A 23,128-nucleotide genomic window follows, 5' to 3' on the forward strand; every position below is an offset into this window, starting at 1 on the left:
GTAGATGAGGAATAAAAGCACTTATTAATTAAAATTGTGCCCAAAAATAAAGTGCTAATATTTTAAACTCTTTTTTGAGAAAAATTCACTAAATATTTCAGACACCAAATCTACCGATATACAGTATGACCTTGATACTATAAAATCATCATGATAAACACAAACTATATTTAAATATTTATACCATATCAACAAAAATTACAGAAAAATATAAAAAGACAGATTGGGATTTTCAATAGTAAAGATTACCAATACTGGTACAATATAATCAATCTCTGTAAATACCCAGTACCCTAGTGTAGATCAGGATGTGTTGTAAAAATAAGCCAGTCCATTGCATTCAGAAAACCAGCGCTGCTGTCGAAGTGAGATTTAGTATGCAATCATGCCACAGAATAAAATTTTCGAAAAGATTTACAAAATTACAATTAGACATTTGAAATGTTTATTTCAATTTCATTGTTTCATGAACAGAGTAATATTGTAACATATCTAAACATAACAAGAACATGGCAAAATAAACAATTTGATCTAATGTTCTATTTAATGTGAACTGTAAAATATAATGCAGAAGATTGGCACTAAAGGGTAGTAACACAGCCTACTGAAGACGGACATATTCGATGAGATATTCTGGGTAGCACTGTGTACTGTCAAATATCACAAAAATAGTGGGTTTGTCTGGGTAATTAACACAGGAATTGAATGGTCTCCCTTTGGGGTCGGCTGGGTCCTCGGGAGGCTTTCTCATGCCTGGCCTCCCCTGCCCAGGTCGTCCAACTAACACTCTGGCCACGAACATGTAACTGTGTTTCACTTGTAGTATCTGTTTGATGTCTGAGGTCAGTTTAGAAATTTTTCTGTTAGATGCATTAGAATCGCAGACAGTTTGTGAAAACCCTCTTGTGCCAAACGGAGTTCCAAATGTGACTGTTCCAAAGCTGGTCTGAGTCCCTATTCCACTGAGTGCATTGAAATGATTTTGAGACCCAGTTGGGCTAGGAGAATTGCTTTGTATGGGCAGTGGGCTTCCTGCTCCCTGCAGTGTGGGTCCAAACAATGAATAATGAGTTAAATTAGGATTCACGAATTTGGCATTTCCTGTAGTTCCGAAGACGAAACCCGATGGTTGATGTGGATTCCCCAGTTGACCACTGAATGGAATGGAATATTTGTCGGAATAAATTGCATTTTTAGCAAAATATGTTCCTGAAGAAAAAAGTTTTCGATCATTAATGTCCAAATATGAAATCACTCATTCAATATAAATTCTTGAGACACACATTAACACGGCATGGAGGTTCGTGTCACAATCATACTAAAATTATGGCCTTACCTTGTCCAAATGCAACCCCATTTTCACCACACATTCTCCAGTCCAGGCCATCTCTACAAATGGCTTCTATAGCTTCAACCTTTGTGCCATGAAATAATTGCTGTTCATTTATCAAGTTTAGACCAAAGTCATCTGACATGTGTTTTCTTGCTCTACAAAAAAGAAAACTACTGATTACTGTTTTTCATTCCTAATACATCTTCGAGAGATGTGCTCTGCTCAAGTCAAATGGGGAAATTGGCAAGGTATGACAAATGTATCTGGAGTAAGATGGAGCATCTGAACAAGAGGTTCCTGTGGCACATCACTCACCTGAATCATTTTGCTCTCAAGCCTATAGGCCTTATCAGTCACCTGAGTATTAGCTAAAAGAATCATTAGTCCCAAGGGCTATGAATTCTAAAACATTTTTCGTGATCTGAATGTCTAAGCTCAATTTTAATATTCAGCAACAGTAGAAAACAAGATGTGTTCTTAAAACTTAAATGCCCTTCAAAGTGCCTATACTGATGAAAGACTTGCATAATATATGCAACATTACATAATATGACCAATTTGGACCCATTCTAGTAGGGCTGAAACGATTCACTAAAAAATATCGATACTGTTCAAGATAAACGCTTGATTCAATGTTCGATTCATTGCCTCGATTTTCGGTTCGATATGTTCATTGCAAATGGGTTTAGTAAAATACATCAGGCTCGGCCTGTACTTATTATTTTTACCTGCACGAGGGACAAAATAACATTGAATAACTTTCAGACTGTTGTTTGCCTTCAGTCTCACAAAAATAATTATGAACTTTATTGGTTTAAACTACAGCGTACAGATCCAAAAGGCATCCTGCAGTTTGGAAATAGTTTGCTGATTGTGAATCTTGGTAATTAAATTTTTATTCAGTGTTATTATTGGTTTCTTCTGTAATTTATGTCGTATTGAAAGGTTGCTTAAGTATTGCAATATGTATCATATCGTGAAGGGGGCATATCTTTTCAGGCCTACATGCTAGAGTCAAAACCCTAGAGTTGAAAAATTCACAATCATGGTACATCCTTTTCTGCTTTTCCTAAATATGCATTTAGTTTTTATACTGTATCAGCAAACTTAAAGTTCTTCAAATGATAAAGACAATAATCATTATAATAATTTTGGCTCCACCTTGGAACCAAACCCTTACCCCCTAGTATCATGAAATTTACAATTACAATTTTAGTAAAGGACTACCTACTCCTAAATATTCATTTAGCTTCAATTTAGTATGAATAGCATTAAAGAAGATATTATTTAAATGTTTTAAACATATACACTATATATATCAAGTTGGACCTTACCTTGGAGTCAGAACCTCTGCCCTGGAGATAATAAAATTTACACTTTTGATAGAGGCCTTCCTGCTTTACATCACTATGCATTTAGTCTTTCTTACAGATGTGCAGTTGTAGAGAAGAACATTTTTGAAAAATTTTGGCAGTTTTTGCCCTGCCCCTAAGGCCTCCGGGTGCAGGAGTCCTGAAATTTATAATTTGTGTCCCTCTTGTCCCAAAGATGCTTCATACCAAATTTGAAAAGAATTGGAATGGTAGTTGTCAAGAAGTTAAAAATGTTCAATTGTTAACGCACAATGGAAGACGACGGACGTAGACCAATTGCAGTAGAAAAAAAAATCTCATGAACTTTGAATCTTTCATTGCAACCTCTCACTTAGCCAATGACCATAATTGAACAAAATTACAATACATGAACATACTAGATACAAGTAATTCAAATTTTTTTCTTGAAGGTGGCTCAGCTTTTCATTCATACAAACTTAAAACAACAAATAATGCAGTGTGTGTGCCAACCTTATTTGAAATTTGAAAATGTGGAAATTTAACATACACTGTAGTACATACAAACTTTGATCAGAAAAATCTCTTGAGCCTCTCTGGTTCAGATGAGTTAAAAATTGTTCCTTCAACTTTAATGTCTACTTACAGGCTGAATTTTTGCCACAACCGTGGGTTCTGAACTCTGCGTATGGATATTGGAACTCTATGACCCATGGAAGCAAGGAATTGATCTTTAATCAAAGTAAACTCTCTGCCATCCCTGTCTAACTCCACCAAAATAAAGTCCTGCAAAAATCAAACAACCATTTTATCCATGGTGTACAATACTATAGCCTTATCATTATACGATTTTGTGGCTGAGCAAGACCATGGATAAGGTAATATAATGAAGTAAAGTTTTCTTTGACTCCGTACAGGTGACTCTCGATAACTCGAAGTCCAAGGGATCTTGATAACATTTTGAAAGATCGAAAATTCGGGAAATTAAAAATTGAATCAATCCAAGAAATTATAGGTTCCACCATTGTGGTTAACATTTTATAGCAACCAGAGTGTATCAAACTCTGTACAGTGTCAATTCTCCAGGACTACTTCCCACTGTGAATAATGGAGTTGTAGCATTACGGAATATACCGAGCTGACCGGAGCTTAATATACTGAGCTGACCGGAGCTTGAGAGTGCATATCTACAAATCCTGGCATTGTTTTGACACGTCCTTCATTTTTTAAGTAAATGCAATTGACTTGATTTTAAGGACATGGATCTTTATCTTGCATAGAGAAAAAGATTTTTTTTTAAATTTATGTATTTATTTGTTTGTTTTTCTCGTGTTAAAATAGATGTACATTTATGAGACAAATTGGCTGTAGTTGAATTGTAAGGAAAACAAAGTGCAGTAGGAGGGTTCAATTGACCACTTAAACAATTAACTATCCACCCCACAAGGAAACACATGCACTGTGTCACCTATAAAAACACCTAATTAACACAACTGCATTAGCCCCTGGCATTCAAAATTATCAAGGCAAGGTGTCCAAGCAGAAATTATTACATACATGAGTGATGGTGTGTATATGTTACCACCACTTCAAGAGATTGAGAGTGAAAAAAAATGAAATATGTTTTATGGGACCCAAATTTCATTTCTTGAGATCGAGAACTTTGATAGATAGTAAATTTGCTTAGTTGTATAGAGAAAAAAAATTGGGATCATAATTTCACTTTGAGAAATTGAAGTTTGAGCCATTGAGAGTCACCTGTATAAGAGGGAAAAACCCCAAGAATAATTAACAAATTTACAGATCAATGAAATCATAAGGAGGGGGGGGGGGGGGGGGTCACAAATTCAAAACATACATTTGCATGTATAAACTTTACAGAAAATGTGATAACTGGTGCATGCATTTATTATTTCATAATTCAAATTGCATTGACTATAGATATGTCAGTATAACACAAATGCTGTTGCCCAGTAAAAAAGTGTTTAACATTTAATTACTAAATTACCATGTTAAATGAAATAAAAGTCTTAAGTTTGATCTGTAACTTATCACATTTACATGTATATCCAAAATGCAGGTCAACATCTGTTCATCTGAAATTTTCAAACCATAAAGGCCTTTCAGATTGAAATTGGGTCGTCTTTCAGATTGAAATTGGGTCGCCTTTCAGATTGAAATTGGGTCAAGTGGAACAAAACTTAGGCTTGTTATGTTGCTCTTCAGTTTACAACACACCAACTCAACGTCAGCTACATTTTTATAGCATCATGGTGGTGAAAAATGTCAAGAATACTATGAAGTCTAGTAGAAATTAACAAAGGCTGTGGTCAAAATTCTGCTATTAGTACGTCATCACAGTATAACATAAATTTGATCTGTAACTCATCAGTATACAACAAAATTCAGCTCAAAATTGGTATGCATAGCCAAAAAAAAAAACAAAAAACAAAAAAAAAAATCTCCCAAAAACTGCTACTATACAACAAAATTCAGCTCAGTATTGGTATGCATAGCCAAAAAAGAAAAACAGTCCTGAAAACTACAACTATGACAAGACAGATTATTAGAAAGGGGCAATACTCACAGCCAATTGATAGTGGGGGCATCAAAATTGTTATGCAGAGTAAAAGTTCATCATTCTCAGAAATACAAGGTAGTATATGCCCATGTTGTCTGTCACACTCACCTTCTGTTCCTCGGGTATTGGGTGCCCATGTTGTCTTTCACACTACCTTCTGTTCCTCGGGTATTGGTGCACACATCACACTCACCTTCTGTTCCTCGGGTATTGGGTGCCAGTATCTGGGCAGTTCCAGGTGTTCCTTACTCTCCTCTGACAGGGTCATGAAAGCAGTACAGGAGGTGTGGTCTATCTCCCTCCATATCTTCTTACAGTATCTACAGCTCAACTGTTACAATGATACAGGAAGATCATCTTATAGTGGTCTACATGTACAATACATGTATATCAGAGCTTTACAGTCATTTATATAAATACTAATGTCATCAAATGCTTTTATACCAGTTTTGTCATTGTACAGTGCTCCCTCGATATAATGATACAAATGGCCCCACCCTAGAGTCTGTAATCATACCTCAGGAACCAAGAAATTTACTACCTGGCAGAAGAATTATCCTGATCTTCCTGAATATGTATTCAATTTTTATTTGGTGTCAACAGAAGAAAAGAAGTTTAAACATTACAGACATTAATACTATATAAACATTTTGGCCCTGCCTAAGAGACTGAAGCCCTACCCTGTGGGCCATGAAATTTACAATTTTTTTGACAGCTTCCTGCTCTGCATAACTATACATTAAATTTTCTTTTCAGATGTTCAGAACTAGAGAAGAAAATTTCGAAAATTAGTAAAATTTTGCCCTTCCCCAATGGCCCCTGATGAGCAAAAGTCAAGAAATGACAATTTAGGTTCCTCTTACACCAAAGAGGCTTTATACCAAATCTGAAAAAAATTGGTTCAGTAGTTAATTAGAATTTGTAAACATGCAATAGTTAACTCAGAACGGACAAGTGATGACAAACGAGGACTGATTGCAATAGGTCACCTGAGTCACATAGCTGACCTAATAAAATGTAAATTGTAAAGGCTTTCACATTACATATACAGATTGATATTCAAAATTAGTGAGAAAATTAAAATGCAGTTGAGTCTCATTAATCCAAGATTCCAGCATGATCAACTGATTTGAATTCTTCGTGTACCAAAATTTGTTAATATGTGTCTGCATTGTTGGCATCCACATGGATGTAGTCCAACTGTTCATGGATTATCAACTTTTATGAGAGACATGTCTGTACTTACTGTCTTACAATCTGGGTTAGGGCATAAAAATTTCTTTAATCCATGGTCAACTGCAACAGGAAATTCACAAAATGGACAGCTACAGGGTAGAAAAATGAAGATATTATAGAATAGGCATGAAATAAACCGTAGAAAAATGAAGATATTATAGAATAGGCATGAAATAAACCGTAGAAAAATGAAGATATTATAGAATGGGCATGAAATAAACCTGTAGAAAAATGAAGATATTATAGAATAGGCATGAAATAAACCGTAGAAAAATGAAGATATTATAGAATGGGCATGAAATAAACCGTAGAAAAATGAAGATATTATAGAATGGGCATGAAATAAACCTGTAGAAAAATGAAGATATTATAGAATAGGCATGAAATAAACCGTAGAAAAATGAAGATATTATAGAATGGGAATGAACTAAACCTGTAGAAAAATGAAGATAATGCTGTAGATTCTTTATCTTACGCGAGTACTTAATATCGCGAAATGACTCATGAACGTCAAATCGCAAGAAAATGAATTTGTGAGTGCTCTGTTGATCAAGTGTTTTTGCACGTATATTTTAGCAATATAAAAATAAAAGTGAGAAATTTTTTTTGCGAATGATGTTTCTCGCGAAATTACGCGATAATAAATTCCTCCCATATATTTAGGAATTTTCAGTATAGAATACACATGCAATACCCTTGCAGAAAAATTTCAGATAAATTCAAAGTCATACGCATATACTTATCATAAAAAGAAATAATAGAAATAAGAAATGACAATCATATTAAACCAAAGAAGCAGGTACAGTTTCTATAGTCATCTGGCCCAAAAAATGGATGATTTCAGTAGGAGTTCCAAAATTTGGCATTCAAATAAGAAATATATAAGCAAACCCAAACTATGTTTAATTTGTTCTAAAATTGCTTTTGTGTTTATACAACATGAGCATGAAGTTGGCATAAAACTGCAAAAATGCCAAAATTAATGAAAAAAAATCATAAATTCAGGTGGTTTTACTTTCAGAAAACATACAGCCCATGCTTTGAGCAAATTCTTATTCAAATACATTTTTCATCTTCTATTATACTTGATATACAGTAAAATATCTGTATCTCGAATATGGTTTATCTCGAATACCTCGCTTGAGTCAAAGTCGACCGCCGGTCCCGGCCGATTTCCCTATATGAATAATTAAAAAAAACTTCTGATATTTCGAACACGGTAATCTCGAACACCCCGCTTATGTTGAAGTATTTTCAAGGTCCCATACTCTAAATTCACCTGGTTTATCTCGAAGTGCAGTCGATTATCTGATCTGCTTACCATACCTGGCATCATTAAGTCACACATTCACACCCACAGCTACGTCAATTATAATTAATGACCGCTAATCCACGATCGCCTTTTCCGAGTAGAACCAGGTCGCGATGAATGATTCAACAGCTTAGATGATTAGTGAAGCCTTCCAACAATACGGCTAAAGTTCACCGCCAATTATGAACTAACACCCAATTCTAGGGATGGTGTTGTGAATGACACACGCTCTATCATTAACATGTGGGTTAGATAAACGCACAAAATCGGCAAAGTACGCTTGAAGGTAATGCTCTTAATAACGATTATGCATTTAATAACACACGCTTCATCATTAAAACTAGTACAGAGAAAACACGAAAATTTATTTAATAAACATTTAAAAGTTTTTTTTAAATCTGTCTTTTCGTTTTTGTTTCCTTTCATTACAATGCAATAACTGCATCTCAGTCTAGCCTGGACATCTTAAAGTCACGATCATCTTAATTTTGAAACACAATGTCAATTCAATTGGATGTTTATATAATATTATATTAAAAAAAGCCCACCGAAATGTTTGTCTTTGAAATTCCACAATATTAATTTATCAACTTCTATTAAACTATAAGAAACAGCAACGGGGTTGTTGTTTATAATGCAAACCCCATACTATGCATCAAATATCCTCCTTCAAAAATATATCCAAGATCGATTTTGGATATCTCGAACCCCTGGATATCTCGAAGTTTTTTCGAGGTCCCTCGGACTTCGAGATAGAGATATTTTACTGTATATCAATTTCATTTTGCTCAACAGATGGGCACACCTTTTCCTAAGCAATAACCTGGATGAAATTTAACAGTAATCAAGCTCTTTTGAAAAAAGATGGGTAAGTCTTATTTGTAATGTAATAATGCTATCAGATAAGCAACAACTTTGATTTACGTTGTGATAGAATACTTTATATATTTATCTTACATAAAACACAGATCAAGCTTAATTTAGAACACATTTACAACAGGGAATTTTTGGGGCCTTTTTATGTACACAACCGTACCTTGTTCTTTAAACAAAATATTTTATTTATAACTATTATAACAGTAGAGGGAATAAGGAAAACTACCTGTGAAGATCTTCCATTTTTGTAATTGACTCCATAGCCTTTTTGTTAAGTTTTTCTTCTAGAAGTTCCATAATCAAAGAAGGCAGGACTTTGGAAGCCTGACCTACAAAACGGAAAACAATTAGGAGATTCCAAGAGACACAAGTTACGTACAGGTAGAGGCAGAGCCGTGGCTCTCAGACAAGGAATGCTAAATATACTAAATATCAAAGTCTATTACAGTAACAAAGTCTGACAGATAGACAGACTGACAGACAGATGATGGACTTAGTAATTCCTTTATGTCATTATGTTTTGCAGGCAAAACACACACACACACACACACCCTCCCCCCAGTTTTTATGTTTAATGGAGAATTTCATTAATAAACTTACTCTCTGGTATGTATGTTTTACAACCATTTGCTGGACAGGAAATCTGGGTCTGAAAAAAAAATACCACAGTTCCATATTGTAAATTTATTGTTATCAAAATTTTAGGTGGATACAATTGCAACATGTCTACTCAATTCCTGATGTTAACTTTGAATTTTCCAGATCTGAATGTTGCTATAGAAACAACAAACAATAATCTTTAAATCATCACAAAACTTCTCAATGTAACATGGAATACTGTATATTAAGTCAAATCACAAAACTTCTCAATGTAACATGGAACAATAAAGTCACTGTATAAGCCAAATTTTTAGCGAGACACAAATTTAGTGGTTTCCCCATAAAAATGGGATATATATTAGTGAGAGCTAATTCTAGTGACTTTACACAGTGATTCCAAGGAAGATAACTATTACCTCCAATAAGGAATAAATTGTTAGTGATACTTAATTCTAGTGATCTCAAAATTAAATTCTCACAACAAATTCTTCTCATATACAGTATAGCAAATGTTTTGAAAATCTGTATCATGATGTCATCTGCTACTGTCCTGTGGATCGGCTCTGTAGCAAGTCAGTATGTACAGTATATACTATTTTTACAACTAACATATATGAAAATGTTCCCAGTGCCTATTCGTAATGTTTGAGTTAAGTATAAAGTTGATTGGCTGAATTAAAGAGAAAAGCGTATAGAGTATAATGATGTAGGCTGTTGACAACTTCCTGGATGTATTACCTCTTGATTGTCAAGGGAGATAACTCTTTTGACCTGTCTTTCAACGCATGTTTTACACACGAGATGGGTGTCACAACACTGACTGATTGTGACAGTGTCGTGACTTGATCCACAAGCATCACACTTCAGCTGAGAAGAGGACACTTCTGCAATAAAACAAAAGAATGCTTTTGGCACCAAGTATCAAACAATGTACAAAATTTTCATTGGTCTATGAATTTGTTTTGTTGGTAAGTTATATTTCATAAGATGGTTTATGGTGTGACTGTTGAGACGAAAAAAGACCAATAACACCTTACTTTAGATATTCAATCCACTTATCCATTTAACTCCGGAAGTAAAATGAAGTTGATGTTAACATTACATGTATATTGTGACATTATATTCAATTCTCTCTTTCAAATCAAGCAATTATCAACAGCAACAAAGCATGCAAAGGTATGAGAAGAGTTGACTGGTTGTGAAAACAGTATATGCTGTTATGTACTTGTTACCTCCAGGCTTCTATAACTACAGCTAAACATACACACATTGTGACAATGACAGTTTGATATGTCAGATTGCTGACAGCAGACGATGTCAAGTTTCCGTCAGTCACAGAAAGAGATAAATAATCAAAAGTGAATAATTATATTTAGATAGAAATTGAAGGATGATGGTTTATTGGAAACACAAATAAAATTAACACACCATAATAATCGTGAATTTAATTCATCTTGATGATGCTTCCAGTAAGTTGATATGTACATGTATCTGGGGATGACTTGGCGAAAAATTGGTGTATCACAACACCATATATTTCAAAGTGCTCTATTTATAGCAATAGCAGAGCCTTTAAAAGTGATACTTGCAATACACCATCCATGATGCGAAAAAAAAAATTCAGACCAGGAGAAAGTTACATAATTCACAAGGTGTCCATAGAATGAATTTTTGGCAGGAAAACACGATAGTTAATTCCACAGTGACGGCTACATTTTTTACAGAGCATTTTGGGTAATTCCAATAATATTTTGGTTGATGAGTAGCAAATCATGTCTCAGTTTAAACAATTTAAATTAAAAAGTCCTTATAAATTTCATTGTCCAGTTATTTATCTCTCTCTTCTACTTGCCTGAGAAGCTGACAGGATGTTTGTCTATCACCGGAACAATGCCATCATCCTGACTGTGTGACACATTAATGTCGTCAAATTCACAGGTCCCTAAATCCATCATATTAACATCGGAATCCGGATACAAGACCTGTAAAGATTCAAAGATCAAAATACACTTCCAAGTTTACTCGATGGATTTATGTAGCAACTGACAAGTAATGCAAATTCTTCACAATACTCTTCATTGTATGATTCTCTGAATGAGTAAAACTGGCAAATCGACATGTCTGGGCAGCTGTTCAGGTTTGTAACACTGACAAATTAGTAGTATGAGCTGCCTAGCTTTGTAACGCTGACAAATTAGCGGTACAAGCTGACAAATTAACAGTATAAGCTGACTAGCTTTGTAACACTGACAAATTTGCAGTATAAGCTGCCAAGCTTTGTAACACTGACAAACAAGAGGTACTGTGAGCAATGCTCACTAAGAATACCCCCCGCTTACCCCAATCTCCCAAACGGTGTTGGTAATAGGAACACAGCATCTCCATGCGATGAAAAAAGCCGTTAAAGAATTTAAATGGAAACCATATTGCTACTTCGATGTCCAGTGCGCTTGACCTTTGACCTTTTGACCCCAAAATCGATAGGGAACATCTTCATCCCATGGGTAGTCCATATGTATGATATGGTGACTGTAGGTGGAAAGGATAATGCTTTAGAGCCCGGAAACCATATTGCTACTTCAATGTCCAGTGCGCTTGACCTTTGACCCCAAAATCGATAGGGAACATCTTCATCCCATGGGTAGTCCATATATATGATATGGTGACGGTAGGTGGAAAGGATAATGCTTTAGAGCCCGGAAACCATTGCGTCTACAGACGGATGGACAGACAGACGGACAACCCGATTCCAGTATACCCCCCACAACTTGTTGCAGGAGGTATAATTAGCAGTATAAGCTGCCAAGCTTTGTAACACTACAAATTAGCGATATAAGCTGCCTAGCATTGTAACACTGACCTGCTGAGATTTTTTGGCCAGTGCTTTTCCTTTGTTGCTTGAGGCTGATGATCCTTTTCTCCACTTTATCCCTCGTACACATTTCGGGCGCAAATCTTCAGAATGTCCCGAGGCTGTTGATGACTCGGACTCTGAAGAAAAAAATGGATTTATTAGGAATGGCTATAACAACGGTTCTGTAAGTGGTCAATTCATTGCTATAATGGTAGTTCACAACAAAACAACATTCTTTTCACAAATCTGTCAAAGATAATATGAAATTTTTTTTATGTAAAATGTTCGTCAATAAAAATCTGTACAAAGGGCTTTATAATTAAACATGACAAGTCTATTCAGCCATTCAGATTTAGCTCATTAACTGAGCTCATTCACTAGCCTTGTCTCTGCAGATTTGGTCGAGGATTTCCCAAGGCAGCTTGTATGTCTTGTGATGATGGGTTGTTTTTCAGGGAGGGCGAGGAATTCTATGAAATAGATATACTATATATATATCATATTGATATAAAAAAAAACACCACATACTGTGGTTACAATCAATTCTAATTGGTTAGATAAACATGGTTTTAAAAACATCAAATGAAATGATGTTGCTATCGTACACATATGATAAACATTCACATCATAATGCATCCCTCTGCAAATGATGTGCTTGCATTTTCTTGTAGTGTTTGAGATACTGAAATATGAAATTTGTTGAGTAACCTGATCAATAAAATTCAACTTTCATCATGTTAAAAAATGCTATGATCCTCTGTACATGTATCCCTATAAATCATACAAAATATGTAACAGTGTCGTGTCGTAGAAGGAGCCATTACAGGAAAAGTATTGCTTGAGCAGTACACTCAGAATGCTTGTTTGAATCCAGAAATCATCAGTCTAGAGTACTGTAACCTGCAGAGATGCATGTAAAAAATGTTCTTATCAACAATATTCTTAGTACTTGCCCTGGTAAACACTTTGTGTAATATAGAATTTAGGGAAAAAACGTCTCCATTTGAAGAAATTTAATACACAAAGATTTGTCAAATGTTCAGTACAGCTCTCTCGCAAGTTGTCAGAGAATTACAAAGCATGACCAGATATTGGGTTTTCAGATCCCCATACTGACCGTTCCTCGTGGGATCACTGTTCAGATCCCCATAATGACCATACCCAGTGGGATCATTGTTTTGATATGGATCAAAGGTAAAATGTACACCTATCATTTACAAGGCTCCATCACCAGGAGAAAAGAAAAAGGAAACAATTGGGAATCCCACCACACAAAAGGTCATGAATAATTCTCTGAATGGTACTGTATACAGGGACACCCCCCCCCCCCCCCCCCCCCCATTTAATTCTATGCCCTTTCTCCCTTATTGTCAGTAAACAAATTGAAGATTGGACAAAACTGATTTCCCTCTTTTAACACAATTGTGTCTGGGCGAATTTAAAATGAGGTAAAACTATCTGCAAGTGTAGAAAGGTGAAAATAATACCGAGCAAAGCTCGGACGGGCCGAAGAGATTATCTCTTTTTCTTTTGCTGATTTTGACTTTTTTCTTTTACATACGTGTTACCTTTAGAGCCTTGCTTCACCTTGCTTCGCGGATGGGCCTTTGGCCCGTCCGAGCTTTGCTCGGTATAAACTCCTTTAATATTGAGATGTTACAGGGTGTTTAGCGCAACAAAAATTTCATTAAAAATAAATATTTTTAAATGAATCATAATCTACCCTACTTAATGGAATTATGATTACCACTTGGGACAGTCTGATTAAAATCAGACCCCATACTCATTATCATATCGTTGGGTGTATATATGAGTATGGGGTCTGATTTTAATCAGACTGCACTTGGGACACTCCAATGACCATTACATGCTTCGCTCGGTCCAACGGTCACACCGTATACATATTATGGGACAAAAGCAACCGTGTATACAGTAATCCATGCTTGTGAAATTTGCGTCTTTAATATATTTAACAGTGCTTGCAGAAACAGCTAGAGCCATTATTTCAGTGAACACAGAATATATTATGCATCAATATGTATGAAAATTATCTTTTCACCTGTGTTGTAAGAATGGATTCAATCACTCTCTCAAGGATACCATCTTCATTTATTTTTTGTAAGTCAGAGAAAATTTTGTGTATCCTGTCTTCATCAATATCTGGAAACATCTCTTTCTGAAAAAAGAAAATTACAAGATAGATGAATTCCATTTATTCAATCGGCTGTTCAGAAATAATGAGAATACACAATGGGTCTACACACTTGCAGTATTTTACAGAAATTGAATAGCGCCGGTACAGAACAGTAAGTACATACCACCAATGTTAAATCTTCTCTTGGGATTGTGGTTTTCTTGGATTGATCTTCCTTTGGTAGAGAACTCTCTTGTTTGCATACCTCACCACCACTGTTGTCGTGTCCATACTTCTCCTCGCTGCTCCTCCCCCTCTTTACATCTACCTCACTCCCTTTCCCTTTAGACACTTTTGGTGAAAGCTTAAAGATTTTAGATAAGTTACATTTGTCAAATGCACTGTCATCAGAGGAGTCCGAATAGTCTGAGTGTCTCTTTCTAGACGTTCCCGTTTCTTGGGTCTGCACATCCTCTTTCGTGTCTTTGACCAGGAAGGATTTTCCAGGCTGAAGCAATGTCTCACACTTATTACAGTTTTTCTCAGGGGAAATTTCAATCACATTATCATAACCTTTTGAGTCAGAATCTGAATTATAATTCCGATCATGATCAGTGTTTGTTATAATTTGTTTTCTGTGCAGGACAGGTGAGGATAACTCATCTATGATTTCATCATAATCTACCAGCTCCTCCATGTCAATGACTGAGCTACAAGACACAAGGGGCTTGGAATGTTTCACATCACTGGAGTCGGTGTCTAATGAACCGTGGAATGTTTTAGACCGAGTAAGCGCGTGGTTGGAACTAGTGGACATGTGATCAGACCCAGTGGGCGTATCACACAAGTCTAAGTTGTCCTCCTCATGGGACATCTCAAGCACTGTGCCTCTGTAAAATCAACAAATCATTGATAATTCTTTTCAACCAAAAATCTAGTTTTACTTTGTACATACAATGGTCAAGTTAATTAATAATCTATTCAAAAAACATTTGAACAAACTTGAATTCTATCATTTGCCTACTAGTGATTCCTGGGGAATAAGTTGAAAATGTGAAAATTTTCACATTTATAGACTATCCAACTAAAAGCTACCTGAGCATTCAGCTCTGGTGAGCTTAAAAGATATTTGTGCAGATGTCCTCTAAATATCTCTCCACAACCAAAATATAATCCCTTCCAATAATTGCATGTAGTAAACTACATTGACAGTTTTTAATTTGTAATTGTAAAGTACACAATTTAAATCAAAATGACCAGCAAATTTCATTTCCTCACAAAAACCAGCTAACAGTACATATTAATGACAATGTAACAAAGCCTCTGCTGAAGATCTAATCCGGGACCTCTGCCATGACAATCCAGTGTTCTACCAATTAAACCACAGGCAGAGGCAACACAGAGAGCTAGGGGGTTAACCTAGTGTATGTTACATGTACTACAAGTAATCCAGAAATCATAATTAAAACAGACATTTATGAGACTACAGCCTTATTCAGCTTTGCCGTCCTTTAGCATTCATTCAGTGTTGTTCTATAAGTATAACAAGCCATGTGCTGCAAACATTATCAATCACATGTTATCATCAACCATTCTATAAAGAGAGGTCAAGTCGGCACACTTTTGAAAATGAACACATAAATATCATCTTTCTTTCGGTGTGATATACCAGAACTATTTCTATTGCTTTACTTTGTATTCTTTCTGCACACTAAACATCACATGAAGGCATAATTAACAGGATTGCTAGAACTTTTGATAAATTATGTTAGAAACTTTATATACAGTTGAACTTCAGTATCTCAGAAATTGATATCCTGAATACCATTGATATGTCAAAGTGAGTGTGACAACTACATTTTCTTTATATACATGTACCTCAACAGCGATTTTTTTCTACCCACTCGTACCGGTACCCATTCAATTGGGAAAAATAGCGTCAAAATCGAACAAATTGGGAATTTTCTACCAATGTATCGGCAAATGATTTCAACTAAAAGAAAAGAAAAAAGAGAACAAAACAAGAAGTAGTCATCCCTTTAAAAACTTTTTTACAGTAATATTTGCTGTTGTGATCCATAAGGAATCGTCGTACCCTCATTTTAGAATCGGCGTAGCTCTACAAAACACGCACACTGCCATGATCTGTACTTTCGATTTAATACTGGAAGTGAACATTTTAGTTAACTTGTTCAACGTTTCAGACTAAGTAAATTACGATGTCAGTGGTCTATTTTTCAGCAAGTAAATTGGGAATTTCTAGTCTCAAAATTGGGAAAAATCAATGGTTTTTATCATTGGGAATGGTACCGTTTATCGGTACCAGTTATATAAGGGGAAAAAAAATCACTGCTCAAAATCTTGAACCCTCCGATATCTCTCAAAGTTTTTTGATGACACCATTGAGTTCGAGATAATGAGTTTGACTTTGAATGTATTACTATCAACTAAGTTATAATTAATGAACCCAACTTCATGAATATCAGCTGTTCATGTTGCTTTAATTTTACTATTTAATTAAAATCAAAATGATACACATTTTATCATTCCTTAAAAAGACTTGTCCACTTAGCACATGTCCCTTTCTCTAAACAGACTTAAATTCTAATGATGCTCTTTGCAAGAATGGTTGATGTTGTGACTTGTGAAGGTTATAAATGATAGACATACAACTTGAAAATCTCACATAAGCTATCTTTCAGCTCTAGAGAGTAAGTTCTGAAGTAAATACTAAAATTGTAATTTTAACATCCAAGGTCAATAAGGTCAAGGTTGTGTGTTCTGGTGATCATCAACATGCTAACCTTTGTCAAATACTATTAAGTTATATAGAGGATGAACACGTCATAAAATCATGAACTTGACCTCAAGGTCAAAAGTAAAAGTTACAGGGGGGGGGGGGGGGGGGGGGGTTGTTTCCATGCACACAAACCTTGTTGATTAATATAGAATCCTTTGTTAGTATGAGTGTTGGATTGGGAAATTCCACAGAGGGGACAAGACGAGACTTTGCCTATCCTACATCAGTAAATAATGAAGGATTTTTAAAATTATTATTGTACTTGTAGATGGGTACGATCGCTGATGGCCAGATAGCGCAGTTGGTGAAGCACCTATATGTAACTAGAGATTCAGGAGGCCCAGGTTTGAATTCAGCTCTGGTCCATTGCATTTCCCCCCTTCATGTTACACTCATTGATTACATTCTTAAATTTCAAATGAGGATTTTGAATCTTCTCAAAGTTCCTGTATTAATGCGCGAAATCATCGATAACATGGGAGAAAAATAATCCTTCATTATTTACCTGTGTGGGATTGGGAAATTCCACCTTTGGAACAAGATTCACTAGAATCACTGGCAAATGTGAATCTTAATCCATTTGGTGGAATTTCCCAATCCCACACCTGTACTAAAGGATTCTATTTCCACACACTACATATCATAAGCATGCATCAACCAAGACATCACAGTAACAAAATTTGCTGAAAAAGCATGAAGTGAAAGCATCAAACAATTTTTTCAGACAGAAACAATATGTAATCCCTTCAAAGATTTAATGGGGAGGACATCATTACACAATCCAAGAATATTTTTCTTGCTCCTCTCTCCCCCTTTTTCTATTTTGATTTAATCTAGGAATGTCTGCATAAAAGTCTGTTAAGAATACAGTGCTCCCTCGATATATTGCCAACTTGTGTTGAAGACAAATTTGGGCAATAAAGCAGGGGTGGGGGTAAATACGCAAGTTCCGAGTTACCCAAAAGTTATTTCCCTTTGTCGAACTCTTTCGCATTTTGTGACGTATGGTGGGTACACAATGTATACATTATATCGTAGACTGGCAATGTACATAACGATTACGTACGATAAATGTAATAAAAGCGTAACTTTTGTTTATATCAATCACTGGTATGCATATTCTGGCCATATCAAGCATAATTTGTTTGAATAAGATCATCAAATTGGCTATTGAATCATTATTCGTTTCCTCTTCTACATGAGTGACGCTTTTATCAAAGAAAGATGGCAATTAACAATATTTGTTTGAGCCATTTTGTTATGCAATACTCATAAACACACTAAAGTTGCCTTTTCCCTGAGATAGGATGGTCTCAGAAAATCTGGATATCATCTTTTAAGAAATAATACAACGATAGTAATTAGCAAATGTACCCACTGTCATCATATTTACGTAATAATTTACGGAAAAGTTCGACAAAGAGAAATAACTCTTGGGGAACTCGGAACTTCCGTATTAACCATTACAGACAATTCACTGAGCATTCAAAAGAAATTCAATACCATAAATTTATTTGGACTCCATTTTGTATAAACATTCAAATTATCTTGAGTTGAATTCTGCAATTATTAGTAATTAACCTGGCAAACTCAATCACTTGTCCAAACTGCCACATTTCACCCACTGCTATCAAAGTACATGTGTGAATATGGAAAGGTGCTAGGTAATTGGCATTATTATAAAATTTGACCATTTGTTTGTGAAAATCAGTGGCATATGGCATTATGTGAGTTTGGCATAATAACAGGAGTGTTAACATGTGAGGAAATCTGTTCTTTAGGATTTTCAGGCAATAAGCTGGGGGGGGGGGGGGATAAATCGAGGGAGCACTGTATATTGAATCACTTTAGTATATCTTATTCCTCTACTTATCTTTTGATCTCAAGGAACAATATTCTATAGTCTTAATCAGACACTTTGATTTTATACTCCTGAATTGTTTCCGCAAGTTAGTCATGGTCATCACTCTGATCAGTTTAATAAGATGCATCACATTACCCTCTGCATCAGTCAAGTACATTCAGTTCATTGTGTATCTCATACCAATCAAAATAGTTAGTATCATGCAGTTAAACTTCTGATCGATTAAAATTTAAAAACCACAAATCTCCCAACACCAAAATATATCCAAGAAATCAATTTCATTTTTTGAAAATACATGGAGGCATGAATTTCAAATGTTTCACGCCAGTGCACTTTATGAAGCGTGTTAGCATTATTTTTTATATTCATTTCTACCTACTTTTATTTCTGTCAGACATTAATTAATAACAGGTGTACTATATTCATTAAGATTCATATTAACATTATTTAGTCAGTTTACAACTGCATCACATTGAATTTCATGAGGAAATGGTTATCATTACAATTGGTAAAGATTATATATATATATATATATATATATATTATTTCTGACCAAGATAACAATCTAAATTGGAATTTTGTCATAAATCAAGAAAGAATACACAAAGAAATAAACACTGTCTGTGTGAGAACTGCAGGAAAAGGCCTGGCTATAATGTTACACACACAAAATGTTATAACAATATTCAAATTTGAATTTAATTAAATATCATTTTATATATATTAAGTATATCAAACCTACTACATTATAACATGGCCTCAGCTGTAATTAGTAGTCAGTTTAGTTATTTTCCTCATGATCATCTATTTGTACACAGATGGTATATATAGATAAGATAAGTTTATTCCAATTTTGGGCCCAGAGGGCATAACAGTAAGACAGTTTATAAAGAAGGAAATTCAAAAAAGAAAGAAAGTTTACAACATTATAAGTCCTCATATAGAAATGCTTGTCCTGTGTTTGTAAATATAGTAAATTTTCTTCTATTCATATTAACACATAAACAACTTTAAATACTATAATAGAGGAACAAAAAGATACTTACTCACTAACACTCAAAGAACAATGATGAAAAACAAACACTTAAACTTTGTATTGTAATCACAAAATTCCTATAATATATTCATTGAACAATTATCAGGGTTTTATCCAGTTTTTAGATGTTACTACCCACTTCATATTTAATTAAGGGGAACTTTTGGAAGGGGAAATATTCATTTGTTGTCAAAGGGGAAAGGTACCCTTTATACCAGTAGTAAAAAGAACATAGATAAATCTCTGGTTAAATATCTCATAAAAAGAATTTGCACATCATGACATGTCAATAATATGCAATTGATACAAAGAAATAACATGTCAGAACTTTGATTCAAAGTTAACCCACTCAAACAAAATATCTTGCATTGAATAAATTTACTTAATAACCAATGCACAAATAAATGACAATGATATTTGAAGAATATTGATACTGAAATTTGTATGAATTGCGGGGGGAAATACAAATGCATAATTTACACTTTCATACATTCAAATTACAATAAACATTGTAACATACATATGTACAGATGTATGGGAACAGATTCTCTCATGTATAATCTGAAACATTAAAATAGCCATAATACATGTAGGTGAGCTAAATTAAATGTCTCAATTCAGAAAGTTGTCAACTGTGCACATTACTCCTTTTTCCATGCATTGAACAGAGTTCCTTCCAAACATGAATGAGCTTTTTAAGTCCTTTCTGTTCCAGATTATCATGCCATTGTTTCCTTTCATCAGCAGCTCTTGCCTTTTCTTTTTCAGCCTCTATTGTGAATGCCTCCATTTGTTCTTTTGGTAGAATTTTAAATAGTTTTGAAACATTCTTAAATGTAACTCCATGTTCTTTTCCAAGATCTGAAAACATGTAAAGCTGTTTTGCTGATCTTGCTCGTGTGGGTTTAAATCCTGCAAAATGATCCAAAACCATCTTCATTTCATTCATTTCGAGAATGGGCAGAATTTCATCCATGTCCTTACTTTCTATTAATGATACTGTCCACTTTGAAAGTTCCTCTACATATATTGATTTTTCCTTTTCCCTGACAGCTTTCAGTCTCTCTTTTTCATCTTCTGACAAAGTTTTCCATTTCTCCTCTCGTTTCTTCATTATATTGAATCCCTTCTCTCTGCCTTTGGCATTAGGCAGACTAAGAAGATCTTCCTCTGTTAGTGGAACTAAGGACACAACTTTGGTGGATTTTAGAATTGGTTTATTGTGTTCTTTCCAAGCTTTGGATTTTATTCGCTTCTCTGTTTTCTCTAACACTGTTGACAATAATTCATCTTTAGCATCAAGAGGGAGATCTTCCACCATTTTTCTATATTTTTCAATATCGCTTGTGAGTTTTTCTGCTTTTTCTTCATACTTTAACAGTTCACCAATTGAAAGAGATTTGTAATCCTCTGCCAGTTTCGCCATTGCTTTATATGGCTGTTCCTGTTTGACCCTTCGAATATTTTCAGCCACAAAAACTCTGTATGGAGTTGGGTTCAATTTTTTCAAAATAAAACTTTCCGGTTCCAGTAAATCCTTGTATTTTAACATACTGCTGGAGAGCCCAAAATACACTTTACAACACCTCATGGGATTCCCATTATGTCTTAAAATCATCCTGTGCATAGATGTCCTTACAGAAAACATTATTCTAAATCTTTATCCAAATGATGCACCTAGCTTTATCAAGTTTTATGCCTTATGTCGACCTCGACATTGCTCAAGAAAAAGAAACAAACTTTGAGAAATAAAAAAAATTTACATACCAAAACGCCACCACAATTACTAAAACGAAAATAGTTCTGCTTGCGTTTTCCTAGAAACAGTGTCAATTTCACGCTTGATATCTGTACACATTTAGCATAGCTTCTATACCTTTCTCAGACGAATGTAGGACGTTTTGACACAAGGGACGTTTCGACCTAAGGGATGTTTCGACCTTAGGGACGTTTCGACCCATAGAATATCTTGGGTCGAAACGTCCTCTCTCTCTCTCTCTCTCTCTCTCTCTCTCTCTCTCTCTCTCTCTCTCTCCATGTATATGTTTTTAAAAGTAATTTATTTTGTTTCATGTGTATTTATGTCATAAATGGATTAATTGATTGCAGACAAGATTTGAATTAACGATATGAAATTATTATACAATAAAAATAACCAAACTGCCTCACACATCTAAGGACAGTGCCAGTTTCACTAAGGACAGTGCCAGTTTCAGAGACATGGATAATGATAATGTTGTGTGAATGCATATAAAATTGTAGTCAAATCAGTATAATATCATATTTATTAACATCATAATAGTATTTATGATGTTAAATATGTTTGCCACTTACGTTGTTAGATCTATGGAGATTTTGATTTACATAATGATTTTTGTAAACTTTGAAAACAAATACAATTTCATGCTTTATATTTCTTCATTGGAATTCATTATCATATAAATAATCGTCGCTGTAACTACGAAGTTCTAGATCTAATTTGTTAAATTATCCTTAAGTCAAACGGCTCATCAGAAACAGAATAACATATGAAATATGGTATATACAAACATCACACAGGTGAGTAAACATTGAAAGCTAAATTAAGCATATCTCATGCTAAATACAAGTATTTACCTAAACTAACAAATCCTTTGCCTCTTGCCACTTATCGCTCTATCTGTGACAACACTGGCGCTATAATTGGTGGACCCCCGAGCGAATTAAGCCATTAAAAATAATTAAGAGGCGGTGTTTGGCGTGGAGACGATAATGATGAGATCCCCAATGTATGCACATCCAAATACTATATAGATATGAAAGTTACCTCAAACAACCATCGTTACACCCAAAGTGTCTGACAATTCAAGATACCTGGTAAGTTGGATTCATGAATATTCTACTATATTGAACTCTCTTCGGACATTTTTTCTAGAGAATTTTAGAAAAATAAAGTTTTCAAAGTAAAGTAAATTTTATCTAAGGCGGGTCGATCATTATGTGACTTGTCAATATTAATGGTTAAAAGTACAAAATCTGTATTAATTTCTATTCAGTATAGTTAAATTTAATCAATAACCAAAGAAAATGTGTATGTTGCCACATTTATAAAGATGTCAGACATTAAAAAAAACCGGAAGTATATGTTAACATCAGAAAATCACACATTTTCGTTATACAGAATTAATTGAA

The 23,128-nt window shown here is 34.7% G+C and overlaps 1 protein-coding gene across 2 annotated transcripts; it reads right to left on the minus strand.

Annotated features, from left to right (window-relative positions):
- Positions 1-431: 431 nt before the first annotated feature.
- LOC125646161 (uncharacterized) lies at positions 432-21,877 on the minus strand. Of its 2 annotated transcripts, none has more exons than XM_048872333.2 (14): positions 21,725-21,877; positions 14,442-15,147; positions 14,183-14,299; positions 12,506-12,593; positions 12,130-12,260; positions 11,122-11,251; positions 10,008-10,153; positions 9,270-9,318; positions 8,896-8,998; positions 6,492-6,570; positions 5,439-5,576; positions 3,311-3,450; positions 1,337-1,488; positions 432-1,209 (listed from the first exon to the last, which is right to left on the minus strand). In XM_048872333.2, exons 2-14 carry the CDS (start codon positions 15,129-15,131, stop codon positions 602-604), a joined length of 2,571 nt encoding a protein of 856 aa, XP_048728290.1. In that variant the 5' UTR covers positions 15,132-15,147; positions 21,725-21,877; the 3' UTR covers positions 432-601. The 2 variants fall into 2 exon arrangements, with proteins under 2 accessions (XP_048728290.1, XP_048728289.1); XM_048872332.2 differs by lacking the exon at positions 21,725-21,877 and adding an exon at positions 16,136-16,659.
- Between the last annotated feature and the right edge of the window lie 1,251 nt (positions 21,878-23,128).

Source organism: Ostrea edulis, chromosome 6, assembly GCF_947568905.1.
Source record: "Ostrea edulis chromosome 6, xbOstEdul1.1, whole genome shotgun sequence".
Lineage (NCBI taxonomy): Eukaryota > Metazoa > Mollusca > Bivalvia > Ostreida > Ostreidae > Ostrea > Ostrea edulis.

Coding starts and splice junctions, on each gene's coding strand:
- LOC125646161 (XM_048872333.2), bottom strand. CDS start 15,131: ATGTCCCATGAGGAGGACAACTTAGACTTGTGTGATACGCCCACTGGG. Junction 8,999..9,269: donor TAAAACATACATACCAGAGA/GTAAGTTTATTA, acceptor TCCGTTTTGTAG/GTCAGGCTTCCAAAGTCCTG. Junction 6,571..8,895: donor AAAATGGAAGATCTTCACAG/GTAGTTTTCCTT, acceptor TCTACCCTGTAG/CTGTCCATTTTGTGAATTTC.